Raw genomic sequence first — 23,489 nt, forward strand, 5'->3', positions numbered from 1 at the left:
GGCCGCCGCGGGGGAGGGGACTACAACTCCCGGCAGGCCCCGCGCGGGAGCCGGCCTCCTGCGCACCACGCGCTGCACGCAAGGACGGGGGGGGGCGGGTGCGACGGACGGGGTCAAAGGTCTCCTCACTGGGAATGGGGCCTTATGGGGTAGACTCCCCGGGGGGGGAGGGCCCAGAATGGGGGGGGGGTGTTAAACCCCCTCACTGGGGTCGGGGGCAGGGAACAGGGTGAGGGTGGCTAAGCCCTGTGACTAACCTGGGTCCTGAATTGGGCCGCAAGGAAGATTTTAAACAGAACTCGTGGGAGCTGGCTGGAACGGGGGGCCGCTCAAATCCTGTCCGAGAGGAGAGCCCCTCTTTGCCTCGCGGCCAGGACTGTCCCGTCTCCACCTCCCACAAAGCCTCGAGCCCCCTGTGACGGGTTGGGTCACAGAAACCCCCTGGGAGCCGCCCCCTGATGTGCCAAGGCTACTTCTGCCCCTGCTTTCCGGCCCTGCCGGCTGAGGACTCCAGCGCCCTGCCCGCTTTGAGCCAGAGCCGCTAGCCTGCTGCAAACCCAGACCCAGGTCTGAACCACGTCCCCGAACAGCTGTAGGCTTAACTGAAAGCAGCTTACAGAAGCGTGCCTGTCCTTGACACTCAGATGCCCAACTCCCCATGGGGCCCAAACCCTGAATAAATCCATTTTACATAAGCTTTATACAGGGTAAACTCATAAGTTGTTCGCCCTCTATAACACTGATAGAGAGAGATACACAGCTGTTTGCCCCCCCCCCCCCCCAAGTACGAATACATACTCTGGGTTAATTAATAAGTAAAGTGATTTTATTAAATACAGAAAGTAGGATTTAAGTGTTCCCAAGTAGTAACAGACAGAACAAAGTGAATTACCAAGCAAAATAAAATAAAACCTGCAAGTCTATGTCTAATAAAACTGAATACAGACAAAACCTCACCAGTTCCAGTAAGCTTCCCTTTGCAGACTAATCTCCTTCTAGTCCCGGTCCAGCAATCACTCACACCCCCTGTGGTTATTGTCCTTTGTTCCAGTTCCTTTCTTGGGGGTGGAAAGGCTCTCTCTCTAGCCAGCTGAAGACAAAATGGAGGAGTCTTAAATAGACTCTCTCCTATGCAAAGTCCAGCTCCAAGGTGGAGTTCTGGAGTCTCCTGGGCAAGTCACAGGTCCATGCAAGACTCACAGTTTTTACGGACAGAAGCCATTGCCCACCTGGCATCTTGAACGTCTCCAGGAAGACTTCTTATGTGGACTGGAGCCTTCCAAGATGCACTGTTCCTTAAGTGCTTCTTGATTGGGCACTTAACTTTGTGAAGTCCTTTCTCCAGGAACTGACCAAATGCTCTACTAAGGTTATTTAGAAATCAAGCCAGTACACGGCCAATATTCATAACTTCGAATACAAAAATGATACATGCAAACAAATAGGATTGATAGATTCAGTAGATCATAACCTTTACAGAGATATGTTACATGGCATATGTAGCATAGAACATATTCCAGTTATGTCATATATATTCATAAGCATATTTCCATAAAGCCTTATGGGGGGCACCGTCACACCCGTTCTATGTCAGGGTTTCTGAAACCTCTACATGTGACTGGGAGGGGCCGACCCCCAGGACTTGAGAAGATTCATTACTGGAGAATAGGTCATCCACCCACTATGAATGGATCTAGAAGCTCAGCGAGAGGCGTAGACCTTTCTGCAGGGCATGGGGAGCTATGGAATCATGGACGTTAGAGAGAAATCACAAAGTTTGTATTCTGCTTCTGACAAGTACTGGGTTAAATTCATTCTCCATGTGATAGGAAAGGTCAGGACATGAGACTCAATCTGGCCTCTCCAGCAGGCACCCTCCCTGAAGCTGGCAGGAAGCTGTGCCAATCTGGAAAGGATGCCACAGAGGAGGTTAAAAGGGAAACAGCTAGTTCACATGAAATCAGCTGCAGAAAACACAGGCAGCCTTTTGCCAAAGCCTGATGAGCTGGCAGTTTCAGAACAGGCCTGCACGGAGCTGCTGCGGCTGCCTTTGCCCAGATGCTGCTTCCTTGTTTGGAGTTCTCCTCCCCACTTTCTGCAGCCATCGCTGCACTAGAATAGGACAGAACAAGAAATCCACGAGTTATGACCTAAAAATTCATGTGTTGAGGCCGGCACATGCAGTGCAGCTTTCCCAGCAGGCACTGGGGATCTGCAAACTGGCCTAGTTAGTGGCAAATTCAAGGGATTGGAATCTGGCTAGGAACCAAGAGGTTTAGAGGCTGGGTTAGAGCAGAAGATCCAGAGTGTGGATTCTCAAGTTCTGTTCCTGGTTCCTCACTGCTTGAGTCTGGGCAGGTCACTTCACTTCTTTGCCTCAGTTTCCTCACCAGAGAGAGCGAGAGAGCAGAATGGAGCTCGTCTCCTTAGCAGAGCTGCAAGGGTGAGTTTGTAAAGTGCTGCCCAGGCTTCTTAAGTCTAGCTCTGCAAAGTCAGGCGGGGAATCTCCTGAGAACTGACTCGTGGTTTTGAAGCATCCGGGTTCCTGCCTCTGCCTGAAACTGGAAATGAGGCCATTTCTCCTGACCTTTTGGAAACTGAACAAGTATGTATTTACAGTTCGCTTTTAGCCTTGGACAGCGACTGGAGGGTCTGGGCTTGTTCCAAGCCACCTCTGTCCACCCAAAGCTGGGAAGGTGCCCATGCGGGTGCCCACTCCTAGTGATTCCTTTGTTGCACGCTGCAGTTTTAAGAAACATCCCGATGGCTTTCAGGAAGTCTGGCTCTGGGGGCAGCAAGGCAGGGGCAGGAAAGTGGTGGAGCAGCACAACGGGTGTAGAAGCCCTGCCTTCCCTTCAGAAAAGCGCCTGGTTTCGGAAGCAGTGAAGGAAACAGCTATCGTTGCTTATAGGCCCCAAGCCAGAGGAGTCTAGAATGTTTTTCATGGACCTTTGAAATTACCCACAGCTGCTCTTATGATTTGTAGGACCCCAAAATATCAGCCAGGGAAAAACAGCATGGAGTTGCCTCCTCGCCTATGCCTGCTGCTAATGAGAAATGGTCTGTGTCAGAAAGCTGCCCTGGGATGAGGGCTCTATGGCAACAGAAGCCCAAGTGATTGTTTCTCTCTCTATAAGCCTTGTAGCTGGAAAGATTTGTGTGTTCACAGCAAGGCCCCGCTGCTGTCGCTACCGAGCCACTCCTAGCCCACACCTGATTCACAATGACTCTTTCCTTGTTGGCCTGCGCAGAGTCTTTATGGGCTAGAGATCAGAGCATAGGGCTCAGTTTGAGATTCTGCCATTGACTCACCATCTGGGCCTAGGCAAGACTCTTAATCTCTTTGTGCCTCAGGTTTCTTACCTGTCCAATGGGGCCAAGAATAACTTGCCTTCTTCAAGAGGGAAGGGCATGAGGCCGGATTCCTCTATGTGTGTACTGGGCTTCCAGCAGGGAAGGAGCTGAATGTTATTTCCTTTATTTGTGGTGAAGGGCAGCTGTGATGGTCCCATGGCAAATAACAAAACAAACAAAGGCCCAGCTCAGCTGATGCTGATTTCCAGCTGGAATCCAGTTGGTGCCTGCAATCTTTGAGGACCACAGAGCCTGCTCAGCTGCCCCAGCGCTCTCTTTACAGACAGGCTCTTGTTCTCAGTGGAGTTTTACTGGGAGCTGACACCTGTTTCATTTATTTGCCCAGTTGAGTCTCAGGCCTTAGAATTCAGCCAATAAAAACCCAGCTATGTACACTTAGGACTCAGTCCTCAGCCAATGGAAAGTCTGGCACTGGCTGCAGTGGATTTGGGTTAGGCCCACTGGCGCTATGCTGCCCAGCCTGCTTTGGAAAGATATTGCAGTACCCAGATAACTGCATCGCAGCCAGCTAACCAAGCACCACCTGTCCCCTTCCCTGGGTGGCTAGGGCAGCTGGGCCCTTCCTAGTGACAAGTGAACATGCAGGGGACTTGCAGGCAGAAGCAGAGGACAAGTTGTGGGAGAAGAGGGAAGATCCCTGGTTTGACTGTGAACCCTGCACTGCATCAGGTGCTGCTCTGCCCCCTGGAGCCAATGCATGGGCTGTTCCCCTCCCATCAGTCCGCAGGGTCCCTCTGGGACTGGCACACGGACTGAGCCCTGCTATATACAAGTGGAAGGAAAATCTGAGGCTTTCCGCACTCACAGGCTTCTTGGAGCATTGCAGGGCTTGCCAGCATGGCCTGTGGGGTTTTCCACCTGCAGATGGTATCGTTTTAATTCCTCCTGCTGGAGGCCCACGATCCATCAACCTCAGGGCTGGATTTGTGACATGGTGCTAACTTAAGGCCTCTGATGTCTTTATGTGTGAATTTGTGATGGCAAGAACTCACCTCCCAGCCTCCACCCCAAGAGCCAACCTAACACCTGATGTGTCCTCTGTTGGAACAGATCTAACAGGATGTTTCAGGGGCATGGAGGAGGGTTCTGAGGTACACACCATGGTTCAATTCCCTACTCTGCCACTGTGTGACCCAGTGTGACCCAGGGCAAGTCACCAGCCTCTCTGTGCCTCACTTCCCCAGCTATCTCCCAGCCCTTGTGTGTTGTTGATTTAAATTCTAAGCCCTTGGAGGCAGGGACTGCCTCTGTGTCTGTGCAGCTCCTGGCACAATGGGGCCTTGAACGCAGTTCGGCCTCTAAAGTGCTACTGAAATACAACTAATAGTGAGTCATTTTTAGTTCCATTAAAAAGCATCACTCCTGGGTGTAAGGCAGCCTGTGCGGCTGTGCTGGATGCAGCGCAAAGGTCTAATAAAATTCATGGTTTTGCTCCATGGCTGCAGCGGTGTTAACAGGCCACTTCACCGTGGCTGGTCCCTTCAAACATGTGTTAACCGCTCATGTGAACAATCTGGTCCACATTGGATCGAGCTGTGACACTCCGAGTTCCTTTCCCAGGCCTGAAGCAGAGCTCGGGGTAAGCTCAGAGCTCGTCTCTCTCACCCACAGAAGTTGGTCCAATAAAAGACATTCCCTGCCCCACCTTGCATCTAATAAAATCCGTGTTATGGGCCCGTGGCTCCTTCCCACAGTTGCTGCTTGGGGGGATGGGGGGGACAGGGGGAGTTCAGCTCTCTCTGCACTGTCCCAGTCTCTTCCTGGGAGCAGTAGTACTGGGAGAGGGACACCACTGCTCCTTACTCTGCCTCCAGGGTCCGTGCTGGGAGGGTCCCCCGCCCCCCATCTGACCACCCTCCCTCCATGCGACCTCGTAAGGAATGATGGGGCCATTTGATCTGGACAGATACCGCAGCAGAGCAAAAACCGTTGAGATGGGAGGCCCAGCTGAGAGAGCAATGCTGATCCAGGTGTCAGAACAGCCACAACTATCTCTGCTGGACACCTGGGGGGCCCTGTCAGGGCTCTGGAGCAGAGCTGCACCGGGGAGCGCAGCAAAGCAGTGTTCTTGGGGTATGTCAGACAAGAGCTATGGGGAGCGTAGTGTCCCCACCTTGTCACTCAGCTGGTCACCTCCTGGCCTACCTAGACGTGGGAGAAGCATCCTGCACCACAGGGATAGGGGTGGGCATGCTCACGAGAGCGGGTTGTGTGACCCACAGCTCCATCGAGCCCACCAGCAAAGAGCACCCCACTGGGCCGGGGCAGGAACTCCCTCCCCTCAGGGCACCATTGAGGTCTATGACCCGCCACCTTCCATTCTGTTCTGGAGCCCTGGCCCTTTAAGAAACAACAATCTAGTGCTGAGAGGAGCCGACTTAGAATGTCCGATTCCAGAGGCCATCGCTGGGAACGGATCCCAGCTTCTGCTGGTTCTGAACCCCTTCCTAGGACCCCAAGGCTTTGCTTCGACTGGTTGGGCGCAGCCCTGGCACAGCCTGGCATTGCTTTTGAGCAGGAAACTGGGAACCAGGAGAGCTGGGCTCTGTGTTGACTTTGCCATGCTGTGTGACCGTGGACCCTCTCTGTGCCTCAGTTTCCCCATCTGTATAATGGGGGCACAGCCCTCTGAGCACTGTGAAAGGAAGAGTCTCGCTCTTCGGTTATTATTAGCAGCATTGCTGCTGTAGCGTTGGGCTACAGCCGGACCTGCCCTGGCTCTGCTCCTGGCATTGGCAGAGCTGGCACCATCACTGCCATGTTCCTGCTGCCTTCCAGCCTGATGCCACTTGGAAAGAATGCCCCCGGAGGCCCCTTTTCCACCCTTGCCAGGCTTTGTGGGTGGGTAGGGGAGGAAGCCAGTGAGAGCCATGTGCCAGGGCCAGGCATGCTGACCTTGGTATGCTGAGGGGGTCTGAAAATAGACCCCCAGGGTGTCATCGACATATTAGAAGGGAACAACAGCTGAGCAGCCAGCTAGAGGGAGGAGGGGAGTCCTGGGGGCGGGGTTAGGAAGTAGATTTAATGCTTTGAGGAATCTGTTCCTCCAAGGGAGCAGTGAGATCCTGGGTCCCCAGGGCTGGAGCCAGGCTGGCTGTCTTCACAGGCCGGGGTGGAAAGTATCCAGCAGCCCATCACAGAAACCTTCCCCAGCAGCGCAACCCTCCGCTCCTGTGATGGGGGATGAGCAGGCTCCCAGCCCAGGAGTCAACATTGGGCACTAACGACTGCTCCTCGGCATCTCAGCGATTAACACAACCCTCAGAAATCCTTTTCCCTGCTTGCATGTTACAGGCCTGGCAGCTAGCGACACAGGGCAGAGGCCAAAGGGGAGACCTTACCACAAATGGCTAAGAAAGGATCTGCCTTGCACTACTGTTATTAACGCATACCTGCGCTGTGGTAGCTTCTGGCCACTGGGCACTGCCTGGCCAGACCCCAAAGAGACTGTCCTTGCCCTTACACTGTCAGCATTGCAGCAGGCAGCATAGGCATCTGGCTAGCACAACGCCGACTGCTCTGCCAGTCCCAATCCCCCAAAGCACACCAAGCCAGGAGCGAGAGCAGGATGTCTACAATACATCCCCAACCACCGGGCTCACTGTGCTAGGACCAGCTTTCCCGATAATCAGAGACCTTCCATATAACAAACAGGCCTTGCAGGTAAGAGGAAGTTCTGGATAGCAGAGGGATCCTAAGCCTGGCTGGGCTTTGAACACAGACACACTACGCTGTGGGTGGGCCCATAGCTACAGGGTATTTGTAATAAACTCTCAGTCATAAAGAACTAACAAACTCCAATCTCTCCCCATGTGGGCTGCAGGGGTAGAGGCAGGCGGTTGCTTATGGCATGGGGAGAAGTGCAAGCAACTTGTTCTTTATGGAAGGTTTGGGTTTTGTGAAAAATTCAATATCAAAAACCCACTTGCCTCCCTTCTCCTCAATTTAAATCCTATGTTTACATTTTAAAGGGAAATTTGAAATATTAAATCCAGGTTTAGAGGCTTTCAGGTGGATGGAAAATTTCGGGAACATTTTTCAATAAAAATGTTACGATCTAAAAAAAAAAAGTTCACAAAACCAAACAATTCGGTGAGTTGCGAATTCTGCAAACGGAAGCAGCTGCACAGTTCCCACAGGGGCTGGAAAATGGGCTCTGGGTGTGTGCCTCAGCTCCTGCTGGATGGAGCTCCAGGGTCCTGCTCTGCTCCTTTCTGGCACCTCCTGCGCTCAGTGGAGCTGCACCAGGGCTAGGGCTCAGTCTCCTGTAGCTAATCCTGGGGCCCCTGTCAGTGCTCCGGAGCGGAGCTGCACCAGGGAGTGCCTTTTGGCAGCTGACTAGGAGAGAAGACAGGGCCTGCTGGGATCTCACGCCCCATCAGCGAGAATAAAGAGCACAAAGGTTGCTGCCATCTCCTGGACGGCAGCGGCGATGTAGCAGGAAAGCTCAGACCCTGCAGCACCATCTCTCACAGCTAGAAGATGAAAGAGCAAGGGGTGACAGGCTGGGAAAGGCCAGGCTGACCCTTGGTTCCCTGCACTGGGCTCAGCGTGGCAGGGGGAGGCCGTGTGCATTTGGCTCCAGCTTCGGGTCCGAGGCGCTGACGTCACCGGCTGGAGACGGTAAGAGAATCCCGAGCCCTCCCTTCTGCCCACGCTGTCGCCTCCCGGCCCAGAGCAGGAGGCAGAGACAGCGAGGGGCCAGGGCCGACCGGTGGGCTCGGAGCGCACACAGAGACGCGGAAGCGGGGCGGCTCTTCCGTTTTATTGTTCAGATGCATAACACTGTCACAATGGCACTGAGCGAGGCGGGCGCGGCCCCGGCAGCCCCCTCCCACACACACAGCACCGACACCCGCGCCCGTGGCGGCCCAGGAAAATAGCACGTCGTACGGGGGCAGTGGTCAGAGTGGCACCAAGCAGCTGGCTGGGCCCGGCTACGGGAGGTTAAATGAGCTCAAACCCTAGACCCCTGAACACAGCCGGCCAGTGCCAGCCTCCTGCGCCCTCCAAGCTTGCGGGATGGGCCCTGCCTTCTGCACAGAGAGAGCTGGGCCTGGCGCTCATCCCTGATGTCACACGGAGCTTTATTTACATTATTCACATACACTGTCCCCAGCAAGTTAAATAACTACATTATTACATCACACGTTGGGGGGGGGGGGCGGCACGGTGGGAACCGCTAGGAGGGGCAGGGGTGTCAGTCTGATAAGGTGCATGTTAAAAACGAACAAAAAGAGAAATCAAGAGTCCCTGGGGCTGGTGGGAGGGGGGCACGTCCCGGCCCCCTGCCCTGCCCGGTTCATCCTCTTCATGGGGCGGTAGGTGGGAGTGACGTGGTTTTTCGTCTGATAACAGCTATAGTTCTGTGAGAAAGTCCGGAATTGGCACTTCTCCTTGCCCCTGCACCATGGCAGCCACGGCGCAGGCCACCAGGGGGCGCTCTGCCCAGGGAGACGCATCTGCCCCTCACAGCACTTCTGTGGGGAGAGGGCGAGAGAAAGGGGGAGGCAGATTAGGCCAGCGTGGCTCACGGACACTGCCTGCCAGCCCGGCCAGCGGGCAGAGCTGTGCCCGCCCTGGGGCTCCGCGCACAGCATCCGGCGGCCGTGGCCGCACTGGCAGGGGGTGACCCCGCAGGACGGCCCAGGACAGAAGGGGCCAGGGTGGCAGGAGGAGGGGATGGCCCCTGTGCTGCCCAGGTTTTCTACAGGCTGATGCTGTCGCTCTGCCAGGATCTGCTCCAGGGCCAAGCTGAGCCTCTTCCCCCAAACCCTGCTTGGGCCACCCCCAACCCCACCCTGCTGGGGCTCTATCCCTCCCCACTGAGCCCCACACCCCCCTCCCCCGCTGGGCCCATGCAGAGGATCCATGAAGGGTGGGCGCGAGCTCCGGCAAGAGCGGGCTGGCTGGGGCTGGGTGGGTGAGCAGGGGAAGCTCCTACCTGTGACCTGGGGGGGCTTGACGACGGCCGCCTTGAGGAAGGGCTCCTTGTCCCCGAAGGGGATGATGGGGTCGACGCTGTCGCTGTGCGGAGAGAGCTCCAGCACGCCCTGGCCCACCTCCTTGCCGGGAAAGCCGTTCTCGTGCTTGCCAGGCTGCACACCGTTCACCAGGGGCGCTGCGTCCTTGCTGGGGGGGCTGTGAGGGGAAATGGGGGGGCTGCAGTGAGCCCAGAAGGGGGGTGCACAAAGCCCAGCCCCCAACCCCCTCACTCCAACCCTCACAGGCTGCAGAGCTGCAGCTCCCCCTGGCCCCAGGGCTGGGGGTTCCCAGCCGCCCCCTGCGTGGTCCCAGCTCCCCCCCGGCCCCGGAGCAGGGCTCTCCCAGCCGCCCCCGGCGTGGTCCCAGCTCCCCCCTGCCCTGCCCGGTGCCTCCCCCCAGGGCAGATACCTTTGCTGCGGCCCCTCAGGGACAGGGTCCATCCGCACACCCTGGCTCTCTGTGCCGGGTGTCTCTGACTCAGGGAGCTCCTCTTCCTTCGCCAACGGCCCTGTTCGCTTCCCACAGCCTGGGGATCGGAGCAGAGATGGGTCAGTCCCACCCGGCCTGGACCCCAGGAGGGGTGGGATGCTCAGGCCCAGCAGGGTAGGGTTGTGGGACAGTGTGGGGTGGGCATCCCACACAGACCTGGCCAGGGAGACCTGGTGTGTGCCATTTGTGGGTCTGGGCTGCATGTCTCACAGGGCCAGTGGGGCGGGCTGGGCCATGGGAGGGCCCTGCATGATTGGCCTCGTGTGTACGGGTCTGGGGCGTGGAGGGGTGGGATGCCTGGGCTCAGAGGGGTGGTGTAGTGGGGTGTGCTGCCCAGGCCCGGACGAGGGAGGTGGGGGTGTGCCACTCGGGGCCCAGAGGGGCGGGGTGGGGATGGAGAGGGGTGTGCCCCAGAGGGGCAGGGGTATGCGGCCCGGAGGGGCAGGGACGGAGCAAAGGGGGGTGTGGCCTGGAAGGGCAGGGTGGGGAGGTGGGCTGGGGCCGGGGCTCTCCCATGCAAGCCTGGTGGGGGGAGCAGCTTTGCAAGGCCCCAGGCTCGGCGTTTACCTGGGCTGGTGTCAGCCTCCCGTTTGGCTTCTTTCCCATTCACCATTTTCTTCTCTTCCTTCTTCTGCAGAGGGAGAGGAGCGCACTGAGCTGTGTCCCAAGGCCCAGCGGAGGGGCCGGGACAGGCCTGGGCTGGCAGCCACTGGGACCCCTGCCGCCGGGACCCCATGCTGAGGGGGAGCAGGCATAGCCAGGGAGAGACCCCAACTCCTCCAGGCCCATCCCAGAGGCTGCTGGGATGTGGGGCAGCCTGATAGCCCCCATGGGGGCAGTGACCTCCACAGCCCTGGCCCCTGCCCACTCACCACCTCCGGCAGCCCTAGCCCAGCAGGGTTGGGCACAGAGGTCAGGCATGCGGCATCCCAGGGTCTCACCGAAGAACCAGGAGGGGCTGGGCCCAGAACCTCCCCCCCAGCCCATCACTGCGTGGCATGGCCACCAGCAGGGCCTCCGGATGGGCAGCCCCACGTGCAGCTGGGCGCTCGCTGGCACGCCGGACCCACAGGTACCCACCTTGGCATCGGCCGCGTCTGACTTGCGCGTCCTCTTCATGATCTCTTCCAGCCGCTGCGGAGAGAGAAGGTGGGTCAGTCCCAGAGCCCTCGCCTGGCACCCCCCACTCGGCCCAGCTGGGCTCGGGGCTCCACAGGACGATGGGTCCAACCTTGCTTGGCTAACCCAGTGTGGGCTTCAGGGGCAGACACCCCTGGGGAAAGCGCTGGCAGCTGCCCCCCTCACACCTGGTCTCCGGGGCACAGGGGCTCTGAGCCGGCAGCTCACTGAGCGCTTCCCCAGAGTCCCAGCTGCCATCGGTGCAGCGCCCGGGCACCACCCTCTGCACTGTGCTGCTCCCCGTCCCCAGGGCTCTGCCTTGCCCTACCGCCCCTGCACCACTGCTCCCCTTTCCCCCTCCCCAACTCCGCCTGGACCAGCTCAGCCTCCTGGGCTCCACCCCTGCACCCCGACACGGCCCCACCTCCTCACCCCACCCCCACCTTCCCCTGCTCTCCGCCCCGACCCTGCCCCACTTCCCCACCCCCAGCTTCCCCTGCTCTCCGCCCCCACCCTGCCCCTCTCTCCCCGCCCCACTTCCCCACCCCACCCCCACCTTCCCCTGCTCTCTGCCCCCACCCTGCCCCACTTCCCCTGCTCTCTGCCCCACCCGGCCTCACTTCCCCTGCAATGCACCCCGCCACCCTCCTGTGCACCCCACCCCTCCTCCCCGCTCACCTTCTTCCTTTCCAGCCGCTCCTGCTCCTCCCTCTGGAAATGCTTCTCCCGTTCCAGCCGCTGCCTCTCGGCCTCCTCACGGGCCCGCGCCTCCGCCTCCTCTCTCTGCAGGACACGCGGGAGCCAGCCCCCAGGGTCAGCACACAGGCAAGGGCCCTGCCCCGCCAGGAGGGGCCGTTTCCCACCGCTGGGCCTCGCCAGCCATCACCCCGGGGAGGCGGAGCGAGTGTCCAGAGGAGGTCCCCCGCACCCCGCCCTGTGTGCATAGCCTGGGCACAGCTCTGGCCCTGCCGGGGACGGCACAGGGTAACACAACCGGGAGCCAGGCCCAGGCTGGGACAGCGGGGGGTGCGGGTTGGGAGTGAGGGGCACCGGCAGTGCTGTGGGGGGAGTGCAGGCGGGAACGGCGGGGGGGCCAGCACTGGAGGCTTGTGGGGGCAGCTGGGGCACAGCCTGGCACAGCCCCCTGCCGGGGAAGAACCAGGTGTCACCAGCTGCTGCGTGGGAATTCCAGGCCACTAGTGCTTCTCTCCACCACTAGGTGGCAGGGCAGGTACGTGGCTCCCTCCCACATGGGGGGGGGTGTCTGTGCCCAGGGCCCGGACCTTGTGTCACCCCCGCCCTGCCCACCCCACGTGCCGCCCTGTGCCCATCCTGCCCCTCGCCGTCCCTCCCCTCCTCTCGCCCCCCATCCTCCTCCACGCCCCACGTGCCCACCCCCCGCCCCACTCTGCCACCTGCACCTGCTTCTGCAGCCGCTCCATCTCCTCCTGCTCGGCTCGGGCCCGCTCCTCGGCCTGGCGCTCCTCCTGGCGGCGCCGCTCTTCCTGCTGCCGCCTCTGCGCCTCCTCCAGCCGGCGGGCCTCGGCCTCCCGCCGGGCCTGCTCCTCGGCCTCCCGCCGGGCCTGCTCCTCCCTCTGGCGCCTATGGCACACGGCACCTCAGTCCCCCTGCCCCCTGACCGCCGCAAGCTGCCCGGCCTGCGAGACGGTGGAGGCTTCCCAAGGCAGCCGGATGGGGCACAGGGCGGGGTCTGCTCCTGCGGACAGTCAGCGGCCCCAAGTGCCAAGCTCCAAAGGCCCCTCTTAGGCCCACTGCGGGGTATCGGGGCCCCTGGCAGTGGGGTGAGCGCTGCCTCCCCATCCCTGGGCACGGCGGGGGATCCCAGCAGGCACAGAGGAGCCCCCCACCCTGCGGGGCTGAGCCACTGACCTCTCCTGCTCCTCCTGCTCCCGGCGCTCCTGCTCCTCACGCTCACGCTGCTCGCGGGCTTGCCGGCGTTTCTCTGTCAGGAGCCGGGCTGCCTCTTCCCGGTCTGTGGTGCCCGCCATGGGTTTGCCCGAAGGCGTGGCAGGAGCCGGCGTAGGGCTGGGGGTGCCGGAGGGGGCAGCAGTACCTGCAGAACGCACAGTGTCACGAACAAATTCATCACACCCACTTCCTCCGCAGGGACAGAACCCAGGCGTCCTGCGCCCACGCCCCCTGCTCTACACCACTAGACCCCACGCCCCTCACAGAGCGGGAATAGAACCCAGGAGTCCTGGCTCTCACTCCCTCCCACCCCAGGGCCAGCGATAGAACCCAGGGGTCCTGGCTCCCAGCACCCTCCTCCAACCCACTAGTCCTGCCATTCCCAAGCAGGGAGGCGTGAAGCTGTTTGATGCAGGAAGAACCGCGCTCACACCCGAGCGCTGGAAGCAGATGCCCGCTGGCTCGGGGCCCCTTTCCCACCTGACCCTGCGAGGGGCCGGCGGGGGTTCTGGGAGATGGGGCTGGATCAGGGTGCGTGTTCTCAGACCTGGGGGCTGCTCAGCGGGCCCAGGAGTCTTGGGGGTGTCAGGTGGGGCCGGGGAGGCCGCTCCCCTCTCCTCTTCCTCCTCCTTTCTCTCACGCGCCTTCAGCTGGCTCTCGCGCTCCTTGCGCTCCTCCTTGGCCCTGGGCCGCCCCTTGCGGGAGGTGTGGGCGCTGCGGGGCAGTGGGGGCTTGTGGGGAGAGCCGAGGCCTGGGCTGGGGGAAGCCGGCTGGTGCCTGGGGGTGGCAGGCGATGAGGGCCGGTTCCTTGGCCCCGGGCTGTGAACGAAGAGGAACAAAGTAGTAAGGTGAACCGCGGATGCCCCCACCCTGAGCCTGCCCACTGCGCCGTGGCCCTGCAGTTGGCACCACCGCAGCTTGAAGCAGTGGCCAAGGGCCCTGCAGAGCCCCCCGGTCTGGGCCCAGGCAGGCCGCATCCCAGCATCGCTGGCAGGGCCCCATGGCTCTCGGCTAGTCGGCTGTGGAGTGGCTAACAGTGCTCAGGCCGAGGCAGCTCCTGACCTGCTGTCCACGGTGGGCCGGGGGAATCTGGGCTGGCTGCTGGGCAGGGGCTGGTGCTTCTTGAGGCCCCGCTCACGAGACAGGGCCCTCCGCTCCTTGGCGTTCTCCCGCTCCTTGTCCTTCTTCTCCTTCTTCTTCTGTGCGGGGGAGGAGAGAAATCAGAGCCCAGGAGCAGGGAGAATGATAACGAGGGGCTGGCGACCTGCCAGCTCCTTGCGAGATGGGGCCAAGGCTGGGAGCACACGAATCTCTCACAGTCCCCTGGCTGTCACCCCCTGGTACAGAGGGGAAACTGAGGCACAGAGATCTGCCCAGGGTCTGGGAGCAGCTCAGGACTGGGCTGTTTCTATGGGGCACAGCCCGAATGCCAGCTCTGAGACCCCCCAGGGGCAAGGCCTGCTCTGCAGGGGACACTAAGGGCTGGCCAGGCCCTCGAGGGCTGGTCGGGTCTGGCTGGTGGGCGGCAGGCAGCAGCAGCGATGTGATCTGTTCCTGCTGGGTTTGCTGTCTGGCCAGCGCCCGTCACGGGCTGGCTGCAGCGGGGTCCTGCCCGACAAACCACCCCATCCCCCAGACACGAGGGGGCAGAGCCCGGGGCCCAGGGGAGCCAGGCGCTGGAGATGCGCTTGGTTCCCGCGCAGGGCTGTGCTTAGGGAGAGCTGTGTTCGGGGACAGGGCAGCACTCACGGGCGAGGACTCGGCTCTCCGGCGCGGCGTCACGTCCGGGCTGCTGGCCACCGCCCTGCGGCACTCCCAGCAGCGACGCTGCACGCGGTGGTTGTTGCAGGGGCTGAGGGGGCTGGTGGAGGCGGAGCGGGGGCACACCGGCACCGCTGGGGGCAGAGAGCACACACGGTCAGGCTGGCCGCCCTGGCAGGGGCAGGGATCATCAGACAACAGGCTGCAGGGCTGTTCCTCCAGAGGAGTGGGGGGACCCCAGCATGTGGAGGTCTCCAGAGGAACAGAGGCCTGGGGACAGACTGGGCTGAGACCACTAGCCCCCTGCCACACAGCGTTAGCGCCCAGGGCACCCTGGTGTAGTGACTGGGGGCGGGGAGCCAGACCCTTGGGGGATAATCCCCAGCCATGCAAAGCCGAGAGGCACAAACCCAACAGAGCAGAGACCCTGCCAGGCCCAGCCCCAGGGGCCAGTAAGTGAGCGACCGGCCCCGGCCCATGGTCTCCAGAGCAGATTTCAAGGGCTGGGTCACCAGAAAGGAGCTGTCAGGTGCAGACGTGCCCAGGACAGTACAAGGCGGGGTGGGAGGGGGGCAGTAGGAGAGAAGAGGCAGGTTACCATAAGGCCACACTGTCCCCCCAGCACAGGCGCCCAGAGACCCAGCATCCTCCAGAGACACCCAGCTGCCCTCCCCTGTCAGTGTGCCCTTCCCCGGGGTCCAGGTACTGCTCTGCAGGGCCCAGGATCCCAGCAGAAGCCACTTCCCGCCCCAAAACGCACTGTCTGCTCCCCCATCCCACCCCCAAGCTTGGAGAACCAAGGCCGGCTGGCTGCATCTCTGACCTCAGCTTGTCACGGACTGAGTCACCAGGCGCCTCCTTGGACAAGGTCTCGTGCTGACCAGCCCCTGCCCAGCCCTATGGCTTTGGCTTTTCCTTGCTCCACGCGCCCCCGGCTGCCCCGCGGGGTGCAGCTTACCCTGCTCCTTGCCAGTGCCGGCCAGCGTCACAGCGCTTCTGCTGCGGGCCAGGAAGGAGAGGGTGGGCGTCATGAGCCGGTCCACGATGCTGCTCTCCCAGGGGCTCAGCTGCAAGCTCCGGTCTGGCAAAGAAATAAGAGTTTCGGGGAGGGGGACCTTAGCACCTCTCCAGGCCCAGGTGCGCCCCCACCCTCAGGCCCTGGGTCCATGCTGGCACCAGCTGGCTAAACACCCACCCCTCCCACACCATCTCCATTCCCAGGCCTCCTTGCTGCCAGCCCGTTCAAAGCCTCAGTGACACCCCAAGCCCTCCGCCTACCCAAGCCCACGGAGAGCGCCCCGAGTGACGGCGGGCCTGGGTTAGGGCCCCGGTGCCCCCGGACGCCTGCCAGCACCCCCCCGGTAGCAGTCCCACCTGCAAGACCTTTGGAGAGGCTCAGCTAGGCAGAACCCTTTCCAGCAGCCCCCTCCCTAGGGCTGCTCTCCCCCACCCCAGCCTGTGGGCCCTGCTTGAGCCACTCTCCCGGTGGGCATCCCACAGAGCCCACACGGCATGGGAAGGGATGGGAGCCCGGCAGGCCTGCAGTTCCTTATCCACCGGGGTGCAGGGGGAATCGCCCTGCAGGGGCCAGGGCAACATGCCGCCAGCTTGGGCAAGGAGCCTCCAGGCCCTGCCTGTCCACTGCAGAGCCGCCCTCTCGCGCAGCCCGGTCTCAGCAGAGGGCCAAGGACTGAGCCAAGCATGAAGCCCTCTCTCCTGCTGCTCTGAGGCCCCTCCAGGGCAGGACTAGGATAGCTCACTCTGCTGCTGCCCAGGTTGCCCCCAGCCAGCACCTTCCCCAGCCTGGCACTCGCCTCGGGGAAGCCCCAGTGAAATCGGGGCCAGATGGGCAGACCAATGTACACAGTAAGAGGAGACCAGCCGGCAACGGTGCAGCAGGATGACAACGGGATAGGCACTGCCCATGCCAGCTCCCCAAAGCTGGGCAGGGCACTCATCCCCAAGGCCTCTGCACACCGTGGTGGCCAGCTCTGGGCCTAGACCCATGGCTTGCATCACTCCGGCTGTGGGGGAAGGGGGCACTGGCTTTGGCATCCCCATGGACCCTGGGCCCAGCTCAGCCCCCGGACGGCGAACACCTGCTCAGCCACGCGGGCCGACGCTCCGAGTGCGACGACTCCACAGGGCTGACACCGCAGCTCCAGGACCATGTGCTGCCCTTGGCAGTCTCCCCCTACCCATCCCCATTTTGGGCCCTGCTGGGATCCATCTGTCCCTTCACTGCAACCCCCACCCCGAAAACAGCCTCAGCCACGAGCCAGCACCCCTCCTGGGAATCCCTCTCATGGGGGGGAGCAAAGACCCTCCAGGCCAGGTCGGGTGAACTGGGGACACGAGTGACAAAGGGGGGCACCAGACAAGGACCGCCAACACCGAGTTCTCCAGCCCTTCCCCTGGCACCACGCCTGGCTAACACAGCCCCATGGCTCCTCGGGGTCAGGCCCTGGGCTCAGACCATCACACTCCTGGAGACAGCAAGTCCTGAACTCAGGGGTCAGCTGTACCTCTGTCCCACTGAGCCCCGAGACCCAGACCCCCACCCTCATGTGCCCTGGGGTTTAGCAAGCTGCAGCACCTGCTGCTTGGGCCCTGACCCACAGGCCTGGAGGGCAGCTCAGCCCCTGGCACAGAGCTCTGCAGCCTGCCCGCTCACAGCTGACCCCCTGGCAGAGCCAGCTCCCCTCAGACCCCGTGGGGCAGCTGAGCCAGGTTCAGACAGCCCTGCCCCTGCCAGTCACCACCCCATCAGCTGCTCGGGTTATTTATACCTCCGCAGCAGGGGAGGGCTGCAAACTCTCATCACTAGGCAACTGGCAAACAGAACAGCAGCTCGGGGGTTATAAATAGTCCTCTGGCTCGGGGAGCCGCGGTGCGGGGCTGGGAACAGGGCTCCGGCTCCTCGAGCAAGCTCCTTGCAGAGCCAGGCAGCCCATGCAGGCAGCGGCCATGGGCCTGGCACTGCCAGCCTTCTTCGCGGCGAGCCGCCCTGCCTAGGAGCCCGTCTGGAGGGGCACGGCGCATACAGACTCCTGCTCCACCCGCCAGGCCCCCATGGCCCATGCTGCCAGGGCGGGGCGGAGCCGGACCAAGAGCTAGCCCCTCCCCCCTGAGCACTGCGGTGGGGACGGGCCAGCTGTAGGCCAGCAGTCCGGAAGGCGCCATCCCTCAGCAACCCCCCCACCCTGCCCCATAGCCGATGGAGCCCAAGCTGCTGGCAGCCCAACCGTGACCCCATGCTCTGAGCACAGCAGCGCCATCCCCACCCCCTCCCCCCGGATCACACATGCAACCCCAGGTGCCCCACATGCCAGTCACACTAACAGAGCATCACAAGCACCCGGCCTGCTCACCCTCCCCACTCCCCACCCGAGGGGCAGCAAGGACCCCAGTGCGTCTGGCACCAGCCCCTCTGGTGCTGAATTCACCGGCCCTGTGCAGCTTTCCCCCGGCTCCCTTGAGTGAGAGCTGCCGAGGGTGGGGGGCGATGCCCGAACATGGCCTCAGCTCCCACCGAACATGGGGGGTTCCCCAGAGAACCGGCTGGTTCCCCACTGGAGACCTGGGTCACAGGCAGAGCGCCACGCTGACAGGCCGGGGAGGATGCTTCGCCCAGCAAGCGAGGAGACGCCTGCGGGCTCCTGGCTCTTCCTGCAAGAAAAAACAGCAAACGGCTTCTCCCCTCTCCATGGGCGGCACATTGCGAGGGCAGGGATTGGGGGGGATGGGCACTGCCTGGCACTCAAAGGGGCATCTCCCTAGTGCTGGGCTGGAGCTGGGGTCAGCTCCCTCAGCTGCTTCTCCCCACTGGCCCCATGCACTGGTGGGAAAGGCAAAGGTCTCTTACTTCTACTGGGAGAGTTCCAGAGAGTGGCGGAGGATTTGGAGAGCCGCTTGTTGATTATAGAGTCCACGTGTTTGGGGAGGTTAACAGCGGACACTGAGCACCGGCTCGCACCTAAAGGAGGGAAAAGACACAAGGGCATTAAGGTCACGGCGGCTGGAAGCCGGGGGAACCTTGCATGCAGGCATGCAGCATCGTGCGCCCCTCGAGTGGCAGGATGGAGCTCCCCTCGGCGGGGCTGTGGGCATTGGGGCAGAGGCCGGGGCTCCAGGAGCAGGTCTGCTCCCAGCACAGGACTGCAGGGGTGGAGGGGGCAGTGTCAGAGCAGCCCAGCGCAGGCAGGAGACAGAGCCCTGGGAGCAGCATGTAGGAGACACAAGGACAGCTGCTGGGATCCACCGGAGGTGCTGGACGCTCTGCCCAGGGGAAGCACCGGCCGGAGGGAGCGCTGAACAGCATCACTGCCCCGCGGCACTCTGGCTTGGCCCGGCCCGAGAGTGGTTCTGCTCATCAGACAGGGACCTCCTCCTCCAGGACCTGGCTGGGTGCTTTGGGACGACGCACCTGGGCCCTGTACAGCTGGGCCTCTTGAGAAGCCGGGTCTGTGTCTGGTCTTGGAGGCTGCCAGGAGCAGGGGCGGTGCCAGGATGGGCTCAGAAGTTGCTGGTTGAGGACTCCAGCTTGGGGTCAAAGGGCAGTTCACCTCTCCTGAATCCCAGCCCCATTGCACAGCGTAGCTGGCGCCAGCAGAGTTTGGTTGGAGAGGAGGCTGGGGGGGCGTGCGAGAGGGGGCACTAGACAGGCACTAGACAGGCTCCCCCCAAACATACACACTGAACCCAGCCCCCCGACTCCACCAGTGGCCACTCGATCCTGTCCTGCTCCAGGCCCGGCCCTCTCTGAGCACGGCTCATTGCATCGCATGGCGCGGTGGGAGTTTGCATCAGAGTGCCACGGGCTGGGGACTAACCTCCATCTCAGACATGGGCCAGGGCAGGCTCAGCCCACCCGAGGGGCTGCCCCAGGGTGGAACTGCCCGCTCCGATCTAACTCATTGCAGCTTTCCCTGGTTGGGGTCAGCCCTCCCGGGGCGGTGCAGGGGAGGGAGAGCAGCTCGGCTACTGCCAGGAGTCCCAGCCAGGGACCAGCCATGGGACGGCTGGGAGGAGAGTTCCTGGGAAGGTTTCGTCCCACAGTGCTCCAGGCAGCCCCACGCCTTGGAGGTGGGAGCTGGGGCTTCCTCTGCACCGAGCCAGCAGCTGCTGAGCAGCACAGGCTGGCAGCCAGAGCGGAGCCCTGAGGCAGGGACATGGCACTCAGGCCGGGGCTCCAGGGCTGTCTGTGGGGCAGGTCTGGGCGCCCTTGGCCTAGATGCCAGGCGAGCCCGATGGAGCAGACCTCCTGCGCATCCCGACGCCCCACTGAGAGCAGGGAGCCTGGCAGCATGTGAGAGACCCCTGCAGCAGGATGGGGTGTCAGACAGGGCCGGGGGGAGCGGGAGAATCTCCTGTTCAAGTTCATTGCTTGGGAAAGAACCATTAAAAAAAATAATAAAAAATTAAGAGCAAAAAGGGGCTTTCCCCCCAGACTGCCTAGGGTCAGAATCTGCAAAAGCAGCTGCTGATGGGCGGAGCTGGCCCGAGACGCCAAGGGGGCTGCCCCATTGCGAGCTGCACAGCCTCTTGGACAATCAGATCCGGGGCATCCCATGCTGGGGTCCCCGGAACCAGAGGGCAGCGAGTCGGAGTGACAGGCGTCCCCAGCTGGCTGGGTTGCTCCAGACTGTTCAAGCACCTGTCAGAATTTGGGGCAGGGCCGGGGCTGGGCCCAGCTCTCCCAGGTCAGGACCCTGCCTGTGAACCCAGCTCCATCGACGGCTCCCAGTAGAAACAAACTAAACTCAGCCATTCCCTCCAAGTTCCCCCACAAACGGGACTTGGACTCAGCCAGCAGGCACCCCCACCTCTCTCATGCCACTGCCTCTCCAGTGCCTCGGCCTGCACCCCTTACAGCCAGCCTCTAGCTGCTCTGGCTGCAAAGAGAACCCCAGAAACATGGCCCGCGTGTACATGAGGCAGAGACATTTACTTGAGTCTGCAGAGAGCCTGCACCCACAGCTCGGCAAGGAGAACCGCCCCATTCGCTCAGCGGCCCAGCCGGGATCACTTCAATGCCAGCACTGTTCACTATTTCACGCCTCACGTGTGGAAGAGCAGAGAGGGTTGTGGGGGCGTGTCCCTGATCTGCACAACTCACGGGGAGCAACGCTGCATTTTTGTGCCACGGGTGGGCAGCTTGGGGAGCTGCCTCCATAGGTTTCTTTCCCCTCAGTCAAAGCGGAGCTGAGCCCAGCAGAGCCCTGGGCGTGGTGAAGCCGCACGCAGAGGCGGCTGAGCCAGGAGCTGCTCCCACCGACCCGGAGAGGGGACCTCACAGGGCGGAGCTTGTTTGTGGGCAGAGCTTCCCCCATTCGGGCCCTGCTCAGACCTGTTCGTTGTGGGGAGGCGGCGCGAACCCTGGGCAGTGCCAGTCCCAGCTGAGTGCCCAGGAACGGGGGGAGTGGCAGTAAAGGGGACAAATGACTCCGAGTCCCATCCCACCTGCCCGCGAGGGGCTCCCCGGAAGGCGAAGCGAACGCGATGCATGGCGCTCTGTGCAACCCCAGCTCAGCACACGCAGACCAGCCGTCGACTGGCCCGCGCCACGGGGACAGGGTGACGGCGGCACGGGCCCCCAGAACGTCGTGCCATTCCCACACATGCTCACATTCCCAGCGAGACAGAGGGCGACACGGCACCAACACAGATCTGTAGTCACAACGACCGGCCGACGTCACTCCCCTTCCTGCGGGCTGCCCAGGAACGGCCAGGCGGGGGCACGGCTTTGGAGACGGGGAGCGAGTGGGCGCCAACACCCCTGCCCGCGGATAGGACACCAGCCACTGAACTCCGCTGGGCAATGCGAACACGGAGAGCCCACACACAGGGCGAGGGCACCGAGAGCGACAACCCGGCGCAGAGGGAGGGGCCCTGACGGTCGCAGGCTACCACGCTGGTGCCGCTTCGCAGAAGGCAGCTGCTCAGGGGCAAGGAGGTTCTGATGGATCCCCCCGGCCCTGCCCCTACCTGGACACTGCAAACCTGCCCAGCCCCTCCCTCGGCCATTCCCAGCAGCAGCCTGGAGGCAGGCTGCGGTGGGTGAACCCTGGCACAGCCGACTGAAGAGCCTGGCCCGCTGCAGAGAGCCCGTTGCCCCACGTGGCCTAGGATTCCACATCCCCCCCTTTCATCTTTGCACGCCAGTGGGGAGCCCAGGCAGCTTGTGCCCAGCCAGGCGTGCGCCTGAGCCCCCGACTCACCATCCTTGTGCCGGGAGGAGCTCTGGTGCAGCGCGCCAGCCCATGACCACCTCTGCTGCCGGATCTCGGCCCAGGTTTTCTTGGCTGACCTCTGGATGGCGGCTTCGTAGCGCTCCTGCGACAAGGAGAGGAGGGGGTGAGAGGCTGGGGGAGTAGGCGCAGAGCAGCCTGCAGCTGCATCCCAGCATCGGGGCCCCGCCTGAGGGGTCAGGGTTGGGGGCTGGGGTGAGGGGCTGGCTCTGAAACAAGTACCGGGGAAGGAGAAGCAGCCGTGACGTGGGCTCCATAGCGAGCCAGGACAAGCACCTGTCGCCAGCCGCCCCCAGCACTGCCAGGGCCTGTGGAGGGAGGTGCAGGACACGGGTCTGTGGGTGCAGGGGGAGCTGGGGGGCAATTGCATGCTGGGGGCGTGCAGGGGCACAGGGGAGGCGGGGTGGGGCATGCAGTGGGGGTTACAGGTGCACAGGGGAGGTGGGGCCTGGGGTGACTCTTCTAGGGGCTGGAGAGTTTGGGGTGGTTTTTCCATCCTGTTTTGTGCCTGGAGATCTCGTACCCAGGGGTGTTTTATGCCAACCAAAGGCTGCCCCCCCCATCCCCGCGCCCACCTTGTTCTTCTCTAGCTTCTGCCTCTGGCGCTCCTCCAGGATGGCCCGACGCTTCTCTGCCTTCAGCCTCTGCTCCTCCAGCCGCTTCCTGCGCTCCTCCAGCTGCCTCTCCCGCAGCACCTTGGCCTTCTCCTCCTTCTCCAGCCACAGCGCTCGCTTGGTGGCTGCCAAGAGAGAGCGCGGCTGTGAGGGGATGGAGCCCGCAACACGCAGCCCCCGGCGAGCTGGCCGGCCTGCGCCACAGGGCCAGGCTGGGCCGGGTTCCTGCCCGGGCCGGGTTCCTGCCCAGGGCCATGGCTTGGGTGGTTGGGCTCAGGCCGCAGCGCCCCACCCCGGCCCTTCCAGTTAAGTCATGACAGTGCAGGGCCTCTAGAAACGGCCCTTTCCGTCCTGGGCCTCTCTGCTCTTGGGGCCAGGCAGTGCCAAGCACGATGGGCACCCCATCTAAGCTGGCCCCCTTTCACTGCCCCAGGCAGATACAGCAAAGGAGGGCAGGGGAGGGCACCCGGGCCCAGCTCTGATGCCCAGGAGGCAGCCCCCAGCACAGTGTTGCTGGCCACAGGCATGATGGACTTTTCCCCCTTCCTCCGGACACTGGCCAGGCAGCAGCGGGGGGAGCAGTGGCCACTCTGGATCGGCAGGGGATGGGGCACTGCCTGAGGAAGGGTGGGAAGCCCTGGGACAGCACCTCTGACCGTCCGCTCGCTTAGATCCCCCCAGGGAGTGCTGGAGCAGAAGCTCTGGAGGGGCCCAGAGCTGGGCAGGGTGGGGCCGTGCAGCTGCTGGGGTCAGGTGGCCAGAGGAGCTGGGCTCTGCCGAGCTCCCTGCAGGCGGAAGCCCACGGCAGGAGTCAGAGCCACAGGTGTCGGGGGAGGATTTGGGGCAGAGGCACCCGCAGCAACGGCTGGGCGCGGAGGGGAGGAGCCCGGGGCCAGGACAAAAGGGAGTAGAGAAGCCGGCCTGAAAAGCATATTCAGGGAAACAATGGGGGAATGAGGGTGGAAAT

The 23,489-nt window shown here is 62.4% G+C and overlaps 1 protein-coding gene across 2 annotated transcripts in view; it reads right to left on the bottom strand.

The window, feature by feature from the left end:
• Positions 1 to 8,127: 8,127 nt before the first annotated feature.
• Positions 8,128 to 23,489, bottom strand: part of MAP7D1 (MAP7 domain containing 1) — a 38,027-nt gene continuing 22,665 nt past the window's right edge. Inside the window, exons 4-18 of one of the 2 annotated variants that reach the window (XM_048825707.2) lie at positions 22,484 to 22,647; positions 21,879 to 21,993; positions 18,524 to 18,634; positions 15,617 to 15,739; positions 14,647 to 14,792; positions 13,960 to 14,096; positions 13,445 to 13,716; positions 12,859 to 13,042; positions 12,390 to 12,570; positions 11,647 to 11,751; positions 10,930 to 10,983; positions 10,417 to 10,480; positions 9,769 to 9,886; positions 9,320 to 9,516; positions 8,128 to 8,855 (exon numbers count right to left, since the gene is read on the bottom strand). In XM_048825707.2, coding sequence (XP_048681664.2) covers positions 8,845 to 8,855; positions 9,320 to 9,516; positions 9,769 to 9,886; positions 10,417 to 10,480; positions 10,930 to 10,983; positions 11,647 to 11,751; positions 12,390 to 12,570; positions 12,859 to 13,042; positions 13,445 to 13,716; positions 13,960 to 14,096; positions 14,647 to 14,792; positions 15,617 to 15,739; positions 18,524 to 18,634; positions 21,879 to 21,993; positions 22,484 to 22,647 — 1,982 coding nt within the window. In that variant the 3' untranslated portion in view covers positions 8,128 to 8,844. The remainder of the gene's footprint in view (positions 8,856 to 9,319; positions 9,517 to 9,768; positions 9,887 to 10,416; positions 10,481 to 10,929; positions 10,984 to 11,646; positions 11,752 to 12,389; positions 12,571 to 12,858; positions 13,043 to 13,444; positions 13,717 to 13,959; positions 14,097 to 14,646; positions 14,793 to 15,616; positions 15,740 to 18,523; positions 18,635 to 21,878; positions 21,994 to 22,483; positions 22,648 to 23,489) is intronic. The other variant, XM_048825708.2, reaches the window with a different exon arrangement.

Source organism: Caretta caretta, chromosome 19 (assembly GCF_965140235.1).
Source record: "Caretta caretta isolate rCarCar2 chromosome 19, rCarCar1.hap1, whole genome shotgun sequence".
NCBI lineage: Eukaryota > Metazoa > Chordata > Testudines > Cheloniidae > Caretta > Caretta caretta.